This window comes from Elaeis guineensis, chromosome 13, assembly GCF_000442705.2.
Source record: "Elaeis guineensis isolate ETL-2024a chromosome 13, EG11, whole genome shotgun sequence".
NCBI lineage: Eukaryota > Viridiplantae > Streptophyta > Magnoliopsida > Arecales > Arecaceae > Elaeis > Elaeis guineensis.
This window is the reverse complement of record NC_026005.2, coordinates 67,464,973-67,479,188: the sequence shown is the minus strand read 5'-3', so window position 1 is coordinate 67,479,188 and position 14,216 is coordinate 67,464,973. Positions and strand designations below refer to the sequence as shown.

The window sequence follows — 14,216 nt, the reverse complement described above, 5'->3', positions numbered from 1 at the left end:
GTATTTAATGCCCGCAGATCGTTTTTTTATTTAAAAATTTTATATGATAAAAATATCTCTTTTCTTTGATTATGACACCCCCTTCAAAAAAAATTATGATACTCCTTTAAAAAAATTATATCACTCTTGTTCTTTAGAAAAAATTATGACATCCTTTCTTAAAATTTATGATACTCTTTCTTAAAAATTATGATATCCCTTCACAAAGATTATGACGCTCCGGTATTAAACAAAAAATCGAAAGCAAATGTCATAATTTTTTTGAAATAATATCATAATTTTTGTAAAGAGATATTATAATATATCGTAATTTTTTTTTAAATGATAGAAGTGTTATAATTTTTTTAAAAGAGTATCATAATTTTTGTGAAGAAATGTCAACTAAAGGAATGCCATAATTTTTACGAAGGGATATCATGATTAAAGGATAAAAATATTTTTGTCATACAAAATTTTTAAACAAAAAAAATAATTTATATATATTAAATATATATTAAAAAATAATAATTATGTAAATTAATCGAATAAGATGATACACTCCATATTGATTTTTCTGTCCCGCGGTGCACAAATAATTATTTTGAACAATTATTTAAACAGAGTGACATTGGAGGAAAAATTACTGGACCAGAGATCTACTGTGCACCAATCCAACCAAAAGCAACATGTGCAACAATAACCTCTATTCTGTTTTTTCTAAGGTAATAGTAATATATTGTAGGATAAATTAATTAGTGATCCATGATGGATCTGATCCTTCTGGAGCAGTAGGCCTCATCAGACCACATAAACCCTTATATTTCATGAATTCCCGATTGCATGTTATCCATCATGCATGTGCTCTAAGATTTATGCTGATCTACCTAGGCATGGTCCAGACAATAATTTCTCCTCGTTGAGAGATGTTATTTGTTTGATTTGGAGACTTGGGGATCCAGCATGGGGATAATTTTGGATCCTTTCTCTCTAGCGGCGGTGCTCATGGTTGGTCTAGAAGAGTATTGCAAGCTTAATCGAGGAAGCTTTGGTTTTTGTTTCTCGCCATGAAATTTGGTTCCTATCTCCGGCGCCGATGTGCGTCATGGAAGGCTTAGGTTTCATCATGTACTGTGGATGAGGAATTGACATCCTTCACTGCTCAGTCAGTTGTGGCCATGTTGGGCTAGAGTTTGGGCGATGAGCAATCGTATTGGGTTGGTCTCTGAGCCTTGTGGCTAGGCCCATGCATGGGCTTCTAATATTGTCCGCCCCTTGGGTTCTGGGTTGGGGGTTGTTGGGCTCTTCTTTAATGGCATCTCAACTGCATGAGGATGAGGGTAAGCATGGCCCATGTTCTGATGCATCTCTCAAGCTATATTAGTATAATTAGAGATATTATCAACTTGGTGCACCATCACATTATAAAGTTGGTGAATATAATAATATTACATTTAATGAATGATTATGCTTCCAAACATCTAATGCTTGATCACATCAGCTTTAGGAATATGCACAAGGCCAATCACAACTACCTTCCTATGTCACTAACCGAGTATTTTGTACATTATTATAATCAGTTAGTGCATATTTTCCCTATTGAAAGGACCTTAAAAAGCTAGATGTTTACAAATTCTCTGCAAGTCTGCAGATTTAGCAAGAAAGTTAAATAACTTTTATGCTTCCATGAAGGGCATGGGAATGTTCTAAGGAGGGATGTAGAATTATTTCAACCATTAAATTTATGACATTTGCATACGATTCTATCTATTTATTGTGTATGATAGAGGAAGGTCTAATAGGCCAAATCGCCAAATAAGAAGACGCAAGAGTTGTCGAGTTGAATAATTACGCTGAAACTTGCTCTTTCTCACATATACTCTTTTCTTTTCTTTGTATGAGGTTGACTTAGAGGTGATCGGGCATAAGCAAATCTTCTAAATGCCGTACAAATGCTCAAAGAAACAACAATCCTGACTTAGAGGTGATTGGGTATAAGCAAATCTTCTAAATGCCATACAATGCTCAAAGAAACAACAATCCCATTACATTTAACTAGCTTGTAAACAAATTTGTGGAAATTCAATATTATACAAATGGATGTACAATAAACTATATAGATAAAAAAAATATAAGTATTATCGTATAAACTATGAGGAAATTGAGGGGTATATTTTTAAAATTATGGCTACTACATCATCGACCATAAATGTCAAGTTGATAAAATAAATTTTTATTTGCCAAACTATATTATAGAATGAACACATCTTGAACATCTTGTCTAAAAATGCACGCAACAAATAATAAAATAGCTACATAAAAAAGCTCTATTAAAATATATTTTGATGGTGCATTAACATAAAATACTGCAATTATATATTAATAGAAAATTCTTATGATTCATAAAAAGTATTGATTGTCTAGAATCATTTAATTTTTTCCTCACAAGTTATTGATATTTTTGATGGACAACTATTTTTGTGATTTGGAAATCTCACAAACCATTAATGTTGGTATGCTAATGCTCAGCAACTATGAGCAATTTTTGTTGCATTTTTGATCCAATGTATATGCATGACTTTAAAGAGATCATGTTCGAAAACATCAAAGTAGCGTTTCATGCCATCACATGACCATTGTTCTTAGAAAAATGGGGATAAAAAGCACTATCACTGGTTAATATCAAAATATATAACAAATGCTTATAATATTATATACCATCCAATCTAAAAGAAACTATGCAAGCATTATCGAAATAATATTCTATTATTATCATAAAGTATGCAATATATAATCTATGAAAGTTAATAGTACTCTTGCTTAGCATGTACCTCAATCAAAGGTTGAGTTGGGACACAGGGACTAGTGTATGTGTGACGACGTTAGCTTAAAATAATGAACTTTTAAAAGTATAGAACTTTGTTAATGATAATCACATATTTTAATTTCAAAATTTATTAATTATACAACATGAACAAGGTGTAAAATAAAATAGATATCATTTTATTTCAGATTCTAATTTAAGTAATATATCAATAAAAATTTGAATTATGAAGATATTTTTCTATCAAAAAATTGAAGATAATTCAATATATGAAAATTTCAAGAAGGTTATAAGTATTTATGACCATAACTAACGCGCACATATGAAATCAATTTATACTAAACCCTGGAAGTTTACTGATAAAAAGATTTAAAAAGTCTTTAGTTTCTTTATTTTGTGCAACAATGAATAAAAAAAAAAAGTGAATTACCTTAAGAGTTGGGTGGGATCATTTGGTCATCGCAATCTGGTAAAGAATCTGGAATAAGCAAAACAAGAGATCCAAGGAATCAAGGCAATTATCCCTGAAGTTATAAAGGAAATTAAGTCACTCTGGTCATGTTAGGCTTTAATGACACCATGCATCTAGAGTGAAACAAATATTAATTTTTAACTAAATCACTCTATTTTTTGAAATTTAGTGATAGTCTTTATTTTGTATTCATTTCATTAATTACCTGATGGGATCAATTAATAGTAATGCCTATCTTTCTTCCCAAAAAACATAAATTACTTTGAAAAATAAAAGAGGAAGAACTGAGCTTGCATTCGTTTTCTCTAATTCCACTTTTTTCTTGTTTGACCAGCACCACATACTTTAGGTCAATAAGTACATTTGTAATTGAGGCCAAGCCAGAGATAAAGATTTGCAAAATTTTCCAAAGGAGTTGCCAGAAGATCCGCTAATATAATATAAGTTTTGGCTTTAGGCCATGTCTTTAGATTCTTATCAACCAGCAATTATTCTGAGAAAATATTTATTGCAAATAATTTTTACTAAATAATAGCTGACTATTATTAGAAAAAGAATCGACAAGATTTACATGGTAGAAGGTTTTAAGGAATGACTTAATTCATTTCACTAAAATATTAAGATCCTACAATAATAGGAGGAAACTATCGGAGGCTTAGATTTTGATTATGATTAAGAGAAAGAGATTGAACTTTTGAGAGAGAGATAAAAGAAAATATAAAAAATATTAAAGTCATAAATAAATATCATATTGAAAAATTATGCAAGTGATGTCTAATTTTTATATTCACCCTATCACTTATAGCTAGGACAATATCCTAACTTTTGTCTGGCATTCTATATTTCTAGGTCACTACTTACAATGTTGAGATAAAGTCAGAGAGATAGAGATTTTGCTACATTGTTCTTTTTGTTTAGAAGTAATTTTTGAAAATTTGTCCTTATATTTAGGGTAATTGGAAACTCCAAAAGCAAAAAATGGGGGCTAGGTATGGGTACATGAAATGTTGAGAGGGAGGGAGTCGAGGGGCGCACTAGAATAAAATGTTTTTTATTTGAACTTTGGCTTTAAGACAAAGAATGTTCTGTGTTTGATTGCGCCTGGAATATTCCATGAGGAATAAAGCCAAGATTGCTTAGTTGGAGGGATACAGGTTCATATTTTATAGGTAGGGGTGGAATTTTCTTACTTCTTTTATTAAAACAAAGGCTAAGTATGCAGAGAACAATGCATTAAAGAGGTCAGAGAGAAAATAACAATTAGATGGGATAAGTTCTTGCCTGATTTTGCGAAATAATTCTGTTAGGATAAAATAGAAATATCCTCTTCAACTCTACAATTTTTACACTGACAAGATAAGTCTGTTCATCCCTCATTTAGAGGTGATTTTTCCAACTTATTCCCCAACAGAAGGATAGTTAGGAGATTTCACCATGGCCTCCCACCTCCTTGTGTCTGTCCTTGACATAAAATTCACTCTTCAGCCAACATTTTTTCTTTTTGTTTGGATCAAACATGCTTCAACAAACATTTAAATGATGAGATTAAGAGATATTACTTGCTAACACATAATAAACTTTAGAACTTCTGAATATCAGTACGTTCCCAACTCAATCCCAAAACACTTCCTCCTTCCTATTAAGAGACACCCAGCCCTCAAATTTAGATGAGCTAGACGAAATGTCCCTACCGTTCAGTAATGACTAGTTCTTGTCTCTTTATTTGTTGATGTTATTGCCCCAGTTAATTCTACAAGTGCTGCTTCCCTTCCCACCTAAACCTTTCTCATGGTACATGGTTTACTTAATAGTTTTGCAAATAACAAATGACTCTGTTGCTTGCTACCAGGGACAATGGATTGGTCCTGTAGGTGCCATTCACATGAGTCATCCAGTCCATGACCCTATTGCATGGTCATGACATGGTCCCCGACTTGTGCAAGTGTGAGGATTATTAACATGATTGTTGGTCATCAGGCTATTTCAAAGCTTATATAGCCACTTTTATATTTTTGTTTTGAAATCAAAAGTTTTTTTAAAACTTAATATCCAAATCATCTTGTAGGTAAATGATACCAAGAGAGATCATACTCACATCTTGCCTCAGTTGAAATGGTTTCTAGGAATAATTTAGGAACGATCAATATACTTTGAGATCTTCACCAATATATTTAGATGGAGATTTAGAAGATAAGCCCGTAACTGAAATTCAGATTAATTACTGTTTTGAAGCGTTGTAATGGAAGATTAAAAAAAAAAAATCTTGTAATTTTTTTCATAGAAGAAAGATTGAAAAGTCATGACTTTTACATTGATGTTGTATTAACAAAAATCTAATTATATATTTTTATATTGATCAAGATGATAAAACCCAACAAACATCACAAGAATGGCCCTTTCATATTGATGCAAACTAAAATGGCAGGAATGTTTGGTGAATTGATAGATATAATTAATGTCTGAGATTGTACACCAATTACTACACCTTCAACTTGTGACACCAATTACTACACCTTCAACTTGTCCTCATAAATAATTCTGTAGTCGGTAGATTTCTTTTACAAGATATATAATGTTTAATTGAACCCTGAAAGATACCTTTCCCTACGAACTCCAAGAAATCTCAAACGTTCATCCACAACGGTCACAAATTTTTCCTCGAGTACTCTACACCCGGAATTCCGGTAAGTACGCAAATATTAGGTACTCGTGAAGAAAGCCCCAACGGCTAGAAAACCAGTTCAGAACTGTTAGGTACACCCCATACCATCATTTCTGAAAATATGACCGTTGAACTAATCTGGCAGCCCGGTCCTCCGGGCGTTTCCTCCCTGGTGTTTTGGCCGTAGAAGCCCCTGGTCCACCGATCACAACTGCTACAGATGAGCTGTGCCAAGCAAATCTAAATTAGAAAAACAAACTCAAAATTCCATTCACCAACCGGACAACTGGAGAGGAGAGAGAGAGGAGAGAGAGTTTTTCTTAATTATTATTATTTTTTGTGGTTGGGGGGGGGGGGGGGGGTAAGAGAGAGAAAGTCTTTGTAAAAACGCCAGACATATCCAGGAAATACTTAAGGTCACCCATGTGCTCAGTTTATAGCTTACACGAAAGTTGGTTAGTGGAACAGTATCTGAGTTCCTGAGCGACATTATCTATCTTTTCATATACTGCAGCAATCTTTGATTACCATGCAAAAGTTGCAATCCAAATAGTATTAATGCTTTGCAGAAGGCTTAATTGGCCCCACATAGCGAAAGGGTGCTCCACTGGGTGAATTTAAAAACAGGTGTCCACGACGAAGAGTTTCTCTAGCCAGCTTCACGGGATCTGTAAACTGTGAGATTTTTTAAAAGCTTCGGAGAAAGGAAGGAGGGGAGAAGAAGAGAGAGAGAGAGATGTTACCGAGCGATTTCGGGTGATCCATCGAGGAGGCAGGGTGATAAATTACAAGGCACGTATCCTAACGGCACCAAATATGGGGTCCGGTAGAGTGATGTCACCCAGTCCCAAAAGCCCGACACGGCCGCGCAGGCCAAGCTGGCTCGACCAAGACGCTGGACGCGTCCTGCCGACTGGATCGTTCCGTTAGGAAGACACTCGCCCTCGCCCATGTGCCCATTGGACCCCACCGCCAGTCTGTGATCCGGCACCACATCCCCTCACCCGCCCCGTCTTCTATTCGCTTCGCTCCGCCACACCCCCTCTATTTATCCTCTCCCCCGCTTCCAGTCCTCCCCATCACTCCACTCCTTCATCTTCTCTCTTCTTCTCCTTTTCCTTTTCTCTACTTCGAGCGAAATGGATCGCCGAGCCATTCTGTGCATCGCTCTCCTGTGCATTGCCGCCTCCAACGCTGCAGCCCAAGCCCCCGCCGCCGCCCCGACCACCACACCCGTCTCCGCCGCAGCCCCAGCAGCCGCCCCCACCAAGCCCACCACCCCCGCCCCAACCACCACCCCCGTCTCCGCCACAGCCCCGGCAGCCGCCCCCACCACGCCCACCACCCCAGCCCCCGCCGCCGCCCCCACCACCCCTGCCCCCACCAAGGCCCCGGCTAAAGCCCCGTCTAAAGCCCCGACCAAGGCCCCGTCTAAAGCCCCGACCAAGGCCCCGGCTAAAGCTCCTGCCAAGGCCCCGGCTAAAGCTCCAGCTAAGGCCCCCGCCGCGGCTCCCCCGACCAGTACCTCGCCGACAGCCGCTCCAGTCTCTTCCCCCCCGGCGCCAGTCCCGGTGAAGTCCCCGCCCACCCCTCCCCCGACGCTGTCGCCCCCTGTGCCGGCCCCAGCCACCATCCCGGCCGCCCCCGTCCCCGCCGTCGCCCCGCCTAAGCCATCGGAGGTCCCCGCCCCGGCGCCGAGCAAGAAGAAGTCCAAGTCGAAGAAGAAGAAGAAGGGCGCCGCCCCAGCCCCGGCTCCGGTGGCCTCCAGCCATCTAGCGCCGCTGGCATCCTCGCCGGGCAGCAGCGAGGTAGCTTCCCCCGGGCCCAGCGTCGCCGCCGACGAAACGGTATGGCCTTCCTCTCTCTCCCCATCCCTCCCCACCGCCCCTTGGCGCTAACTTGCGCCAGTAGCCGTACAGTTCGGGAGGGCTGCTTCTTGTGGCGCATTATAGCGAACCATACAGATCATCTGATGCGCGCGGGATTCCCGCGTCGATCTGCCGCGAGAAAATATAGCCGTTAGTATCCGATTAGAACTAAGCATAATATGCTATCGTACGCCGATCGTGAGGAAGCCATTTAATCTGCTTAACTGAAATTTCTATGCGAAAATTCCACCCTCACGTCCACTGCCATACTTGAGCGGTAAGATGGCTCCGAGAGCCAGCATTAACGGCAGATCCGGCGTCCGCATTAAAATATTTACGCGGACGTTCAAACACTGCATCATATTCCGGCGAACCTATGGCCCCTATATCACATAAAGCAATCTTTGCCGTTCGATATAAGCAGAAGACCTCGAGATTCGCGCCTTCAATTTTTTACTTTTTTACCGCTGCCATGCTTGATGCTTCATTAAGCCATAAGCCACGTAGCGTCCCGCAGTTATCATCCTAGTAACACGCCCGTTTCACCAGGATTTGTCCACATAGTTACAAGTCGAGCGTGAGCTATGGAAAAGGTCGGGTAGCAATATCAGAAACACGGGTGCCTAGATCTAAGATGGAGACAACAGCAGGGTTACCATCACCAGCTGTTTCCCGTCCTTTTGTTTTATTCTCTCTGTGCACAATTAGTTAAAATTAATCACATGATTACCGATTAATATGATCATTTTTTTGGTTTTTAATGCAGAGTGGAGCTGGGATATTGAGGCAGATGCTGGGAGGTCTCATCACGGGATGGGCTCTACTGCTGGGCATTGCCATGCTTGCCTAGATCTGAAGCCATGATATAGAAATAATCTCCCTGTCTTCTTTGTATTTCTTTTTCTTTTTGTCCTTATTCTCTTTTATCTTCTTTGTGTTTGTGGTGGTCCATCTTCTGCTCCCTGGCCTCTTTGATGGGCCACAGCTGGTCGTGGTGGTCACACATTCATTTGGATTCTTTTCTTTTGTGAGGCGACGCTTGTACGTAAGATGAATTATTTTATTTGATAATTTATGAGGCTGCATCCATTTCATATACTATGTATTTAATTGGCTGCGTCTGATGATTGGGACCATCTCATTAGTACATTAATTGCATTTACGCACCCCTGTTATGTTAGAGTTATAAGAAATTTTATACTTCACCACCTAGAATCATCTGGTTATAAATAATAATAGAGGACGTACAAGTCTTGTGGTAGACAGTTGGCACACAACTCATTCCCTGTTAAAATTTATGAGTTGCAGCTGGTGCTGCTGGGTACGGACTTTTGCTAATTAATTGATCAAGATGACCAGCCAGTCCCTAGAGAGGAAAATGCAGACCCACTCTGTGCTTCATGTGAAGATGTGACACGTAGAAATTGTTCCATCCTCCATCTCGTTAGAGATCCCACATGCTATTTACTGCTTCCAAACATTTCTGTCTTAAAGGCTACGGTGGACCCGGAACCATGGCTAGCTTAAGGCATCAGTACCTCATGATACTTTGTTAAAGCTTTTATTTCTACTGTTTATGTGACAGCTCCAAATCTGCAGTATGGACCTACGTGGTGAATATTATGTCACAGGCAAGAGCACTTAGCTAGCTCTGATGTTCTATACTCATAGGCTGTATGATATTAAATCATTATTCCAATCAATATCCGTTCTGAAAGAAACCACACCACCTGAGTCCTGACCCAATGGGAAGCAACTAAAGGACCCGCCTGCAACCTCAACTGTTTTGGTATTTGCAGTAACCCTGGACCGTAAGCTTTACTCTATATATAAGTATTGGGATATATCGACCGATCACTCTCACGTCGACTCATCATCGGATCTGTCTAACGACGTCCGACTCTACCGACCGATACCATCTGACCGAAGATATGTCGGTCGGAAAGATCCTTCCGAGCTCGACTGGCCGAACAACGCGGCCCGACCCCCGACTTTGGCAACACATCAGACTGGCCATCGGAGGTGGTGGCCGATGTCCGATCCCGCAATGCGCCGCTCCAGCCGACGGTGTCTCTGGATCTTCACCCGAACCCCACAATCAAATGCCGACGTATGGTCGGTCGGCTCCTCCGAATGCCGTACGACTGCCGTGGGCCGCGTTCTGACAAAGGCATGTGCACAGCCGTCCTGGACATTGTCCTGCCAAGGACATAGATTAATCCCAGTGATGTGACAAGTCCACGGCGACTTGACAGTCCGCGGCAACTCTGACGGCCTCCGGCGATTTGACAACTCTCCATTGTCCGCCATTAATGACGGTGCCATGCCAGCTCTACTATAAAGCGGGGAAGGCAACAGTGCTGGAGGAGGTTCTTTCGAGTCCTAATTCTCTCTCTCTCTCTCGCTGAGCTCCTTGATTCTTTTCTACTGTTGCCTAGTATCCTCTCTGACTTGACCGTCGGAGGGTCCCCGTCGGAGTCATCTCCGGTCAGTGAGGACTTTCCTTGCAGGTGCTCGTTCCGGCGACCAGGCGACGAGGGGATTGGCCACAACAGGTTTGGGCGCCAGGTAGGGGGCATCACGATCTCCACAGAACTCGAAAATCCTTTCGAAATGACAAGAACAGGGCTCAGCGATCGAGAGCCACCGGATCGGCGAGGCACTCTTCCCGCGGGAAGAGGCCTCTCCTCCACCCTCCATGGCGGAACCTAGTTCTCCGCATCCTGCGGTGACCACGGAGGCGCAGATCGTGGCAATCGTGCGGCAGATGACCGTGTTGACGGACGCGTCAAGAGCCTTCAGCAACAACCGATCCGGTTGCCGCACTCGCCGGTGGGACAACCGGCGGCGCACCCGATGCCCTCCAGGAGCAGCCACCGACGCCGCATCGGTTGCCATCTCCTCCTCAGGAGCAGCTGTCGCAGCACTCCCTCGAGAGGAGGAGAGGCGGCCAGACATGATACCCGTCGATCCCGACGACGTCTCCTTCCAGCTGGAACGAGCGAGGAAGGAGAAGCAGCCGCGAACGCCGTCCGCCTCCCTCTCAGATTCGTCGGGAGACTCCACCCCGGGATCTCCCAGCACTGACGGACCGACGACTACGAACGCAGGTTCGAAGAAATCGACCGTCGGCTTGCCCAGCTGCAAGTAGACAGACAGAAGTCTTCGAACGACGTCGACTTTCAGACTGTCCAACCTCTTTCCCACTCATCCTCGACGAGTCGATCCCTAGTCGGTTCAAGATGCCTCATGTGGAGCCCTACGACGGCTCCACTGACCCAGTTGACCATCTGGAGAGCTACAAGGCTCTCATGACGATCCAAGGGGCGACCGATGCCCTTCTCTGCATCGGCTTCCCGCCACACTTCGCAAGGCCGCCAGGGCCTGGTACTCCGGCCTCCGCTCAGGAAGCATTCACTCCTTTGGGCAACTCGAACATGCTTTCGTGGCCCACTTCAGCACTAGCCGGAAGCCCCCACGGACCTCCGACAGCCTTTTTTCCCTCAAGCAGGGAGAAAACGAGACGCTCCGACACTTCGTGACGCATTCAACGCGGCCACGCTCGAGGTTCGGACCTCAACGAAGACATGGCTATCTCAGCCATGAAGAGGGGGCTAAGGAGGTCCCGATTTACGTACTCCTTGGATAAGACCCTCCCCCGGACATACGCCGAACTGCTGGAGCGCGCGTACAAATACATGCGCACAGATGAGGGAGCTTCCGACCGACGCCTGACTGAGGCCAAGGGACCGAAGGAGAAGCGAAGGAAAGGTCGGGCTCCTGCCGAGCCTAGCAGGCCCCCGACCAACAGACATGTCTCACCCGAACGACGGAGCCCGAGATCACCTCGACGGCGGAGTCCGAGGCCGACGCGTCCCAGGTATGACTCCTATACTCCTCTCTCTGCTCCTCGTGCGCAGATTCTGATGGAGATCGAGGGAGAAGAATATTTGCGACGGCCTCCACCTTTGAAGGCAAAGGGCCTCGACCGACGAAAGTACTGCTGATTTTATCGGGCCACGGCCACAACATCGAGCAGTGCATCTAACTCAAAGATGAAATCGAGCCCTCATACGCCGAGGGTATCTCAAAAAATTTGGAGGAACCCGCCGACTCGACCCGTCCCCGACCGATGACCCCAACCGACTGAGGAGGCGACGAACAATCAGCCCACGACGGAGTCATTAACATGATCTCCAAACGACTGGACCGCTGGACGACTGCTGAAGGGGAGCCGACGAAGAAGCCGCACCGAGACGATGTAATTACTTTGACAGATGAAGATGTTCGGAGAATCCAAACTCCCCACGACGACGCTGTTGTTGTCTCGGCAACAATAGCAAATTATATGTAAAAAGAATCTTCGTTGATAATGGAAGTTCAACTAATGTTTTGTTTTACTCGACCTTCTCCGGATGTGACTATCGGCTGATCGGCTCGAAAGAGTCTCCACGCCCCTGGTGGGTTTCGCCGGGGAAGCCGTCACGATGGAAGGAGAAATTACTCTTCCGTGACAGTCGGAACCAAACCACGACAAAGCACCGTCCACTTAACTTTTGCGGTCGTCCAAGTACCTTCGGCCTACAACGCATACTTGGAAGACCTGGCTAAATGCCCTCAAAGCCATAGTTTCGACCTACCACCTGCTGGTTCGGTTCCGACCAAAAATGGAGTCGGAGAGATGCCGGGGACCAACAGCTCGCCCGGCGATGCTTCCAGATCTCTGCTCGAAGTAACGAAGCAAAGAACTCCCTGACAGCCGACAAGATGGACCAGCGGGGAGAGGAGGAACGGGCGAACCAACCGAACAGCTGGTTTCCGTCCGATAGCAGAAGATCCCGATCGAGTGGTCTGGGTCGGATCCCAATTATCCGACCTGAGCAACGGTAGCTAGTGGAGCTGCTGAAGGCCAATGCCGACGTATTCGCTTGGTCGGCAGCAGATATGTCCGGCATCTCCCCGGAGACAATGACTCACCGACTCAACATCAACCCCAAAATGAGGCTGGTGAGGCAGAAGAAGCGGTCTTTCGCTCCTGAAAGACAGAAGGCCATCGACGAAGAAGTGGACAAGCTACTCGAGGCAGGCTTCATCAGAGAAACCACGTACCCCGATTGGCTCGCCAATGTTGTCATGGTGAAAAAAGCCAACGGGAGGTGGAGGATCTGCATTGACTATACCGACCTAAATCGTGCCTGTCCGAAGGACAGCTTCCACTTCAAAAATCGACAGCTGGTAGACGCGACGTCCGGACATCGACTGCTCAGCTTCTGGATGCCTTCGTCGGATACAATCAGATCCGGATGGCGCCTGAAGACGAGGAGCACACGGCCTTTGTGACCGCCAAGGGCCTTTACTGCTACAGGGTAATGCCCTTTGGGCTGAAAAATGCGGGGCCACCTACCAGCGACTTGTCAATAAGGTCTTCAAAGATCAAATCGGTGCAATATGGAGGTGTACGTGGACGACATGCTGGTAAAGAATGCGCAGACCTCAGACCACGTCCGAGATCTCGAAGAAACTTTTCGTACTCTTCGACGACATCGGATGAGGTTAAATCCGACTAACTGCGCCTTCGGGGTGACTTCGAAAAGTTTCTCAGATTCTCATTTCTCAACGAGGAATTGAGGCTAACCCTGAGAAGATAAAGGCAATCATCGACATGTGCACCCGGCACCAAGAAGGAGGTCCAGCAGCTTAACGGAAGGATCATCGACTCAGTCGATTCATCTCTCGATCGGCAGAGAGATGCCTCCCGTTCTTCAAGACCTGAGACAGACGAAGGACTTCTCTTGGCCGGACGAGTGCCGGCAGGCCTTCGAGGATCTAAAAAGGTACCTGGCCTCCCCGCCATTGCTTGTGAAGTCGAAAGTCGGGAAACACTGTACCTCTACTTGGCAACCTCCCCGGAGGCGGTTAGTTCGGTACTCGTCCGGAGAACAAGAGCCGAATTCACCAACCCATATATTACACCAGCAAAGTACTCCACGAAGCCGAAGCCCGATACTCAAAGACGGAGAAAATGATATTCACCTTGATCGTGTCTGCACAACGACTCCGTCTGTATTTCCAAGCGCACGCTATTGTGGTCCTCACCGACCAGCCCCTGAGGGCGATCTTGCGCCGCCCCGACACATCAGGACGACTGGCAAAATGGGCAATGAAGCTGAGTGAGTTCGACATTCAGTACCGACCAAGATCGGCCTTAAAAGCTCAGGTCTTGGCCGACTTTATTGCAGAGTGCCCGACAACCGACCAAGGATCGGAAGGCAGGAGTTCTGAAGAAGTTGCAATCTCCGAACCTGACCCCGGTCTACCTGGGTGTTGCACATCGACGGAGCTTCCAACGCTCGAGGGAGCGGGGCTGAGTTCCTGCTCACCAACTCGGAGGGAGTGGTTATGAGTACGCCCTCC

The 14,216-nt window shown here is 44.7% G+C and overlaps 1 protein-coding gene across 1 annotated transcript; it reads left to right on the top strand.

Moving 5' to 3' along the window:
- The first annotated feature begins 7,007 nt into the window (after window positions 1-7,007).
- On the top strand, window positions 7,008-8,898 carry LOC105037705 (uncharacterized). Its single transcript, XM_010913340.4, has 2 exons — window positions 7,008-7,781; window positions 8,569-8,898. The coding sequence occupies exons 1-2, from the start codon at window positions 7,074-7,076 to the stop codon at window positions 8,650-8,652; spliced, it is 792 nt and encodes a 263-aa protein (XP_010911642.4). The 5' UTR covers window positions 7,008-7,073; the 3' UTR covers window positions 8,653-8,898.
- The last annotated feature ends 5,318 nt before the right edge of the window (window positions 8,899-14,216 follow it).

Bases quoted from the DNA above. Each gene is read 5' to 3' on its own strand.
- LOC105037705 (XM_010913340.4), top strand. From the start codon at position 7,074: ATGGATCGCCGAGCCATTCTGTGCATCGCTCTCCTGTGCATTGCCGCC. The intron at 7,782-8,568 runs GTATGGCCTTCC...TTTTTAATGCAG, and splicing joins GCGTCGCCGCCGACGAAACG to AGTGGAGCTGGGATATTGAG.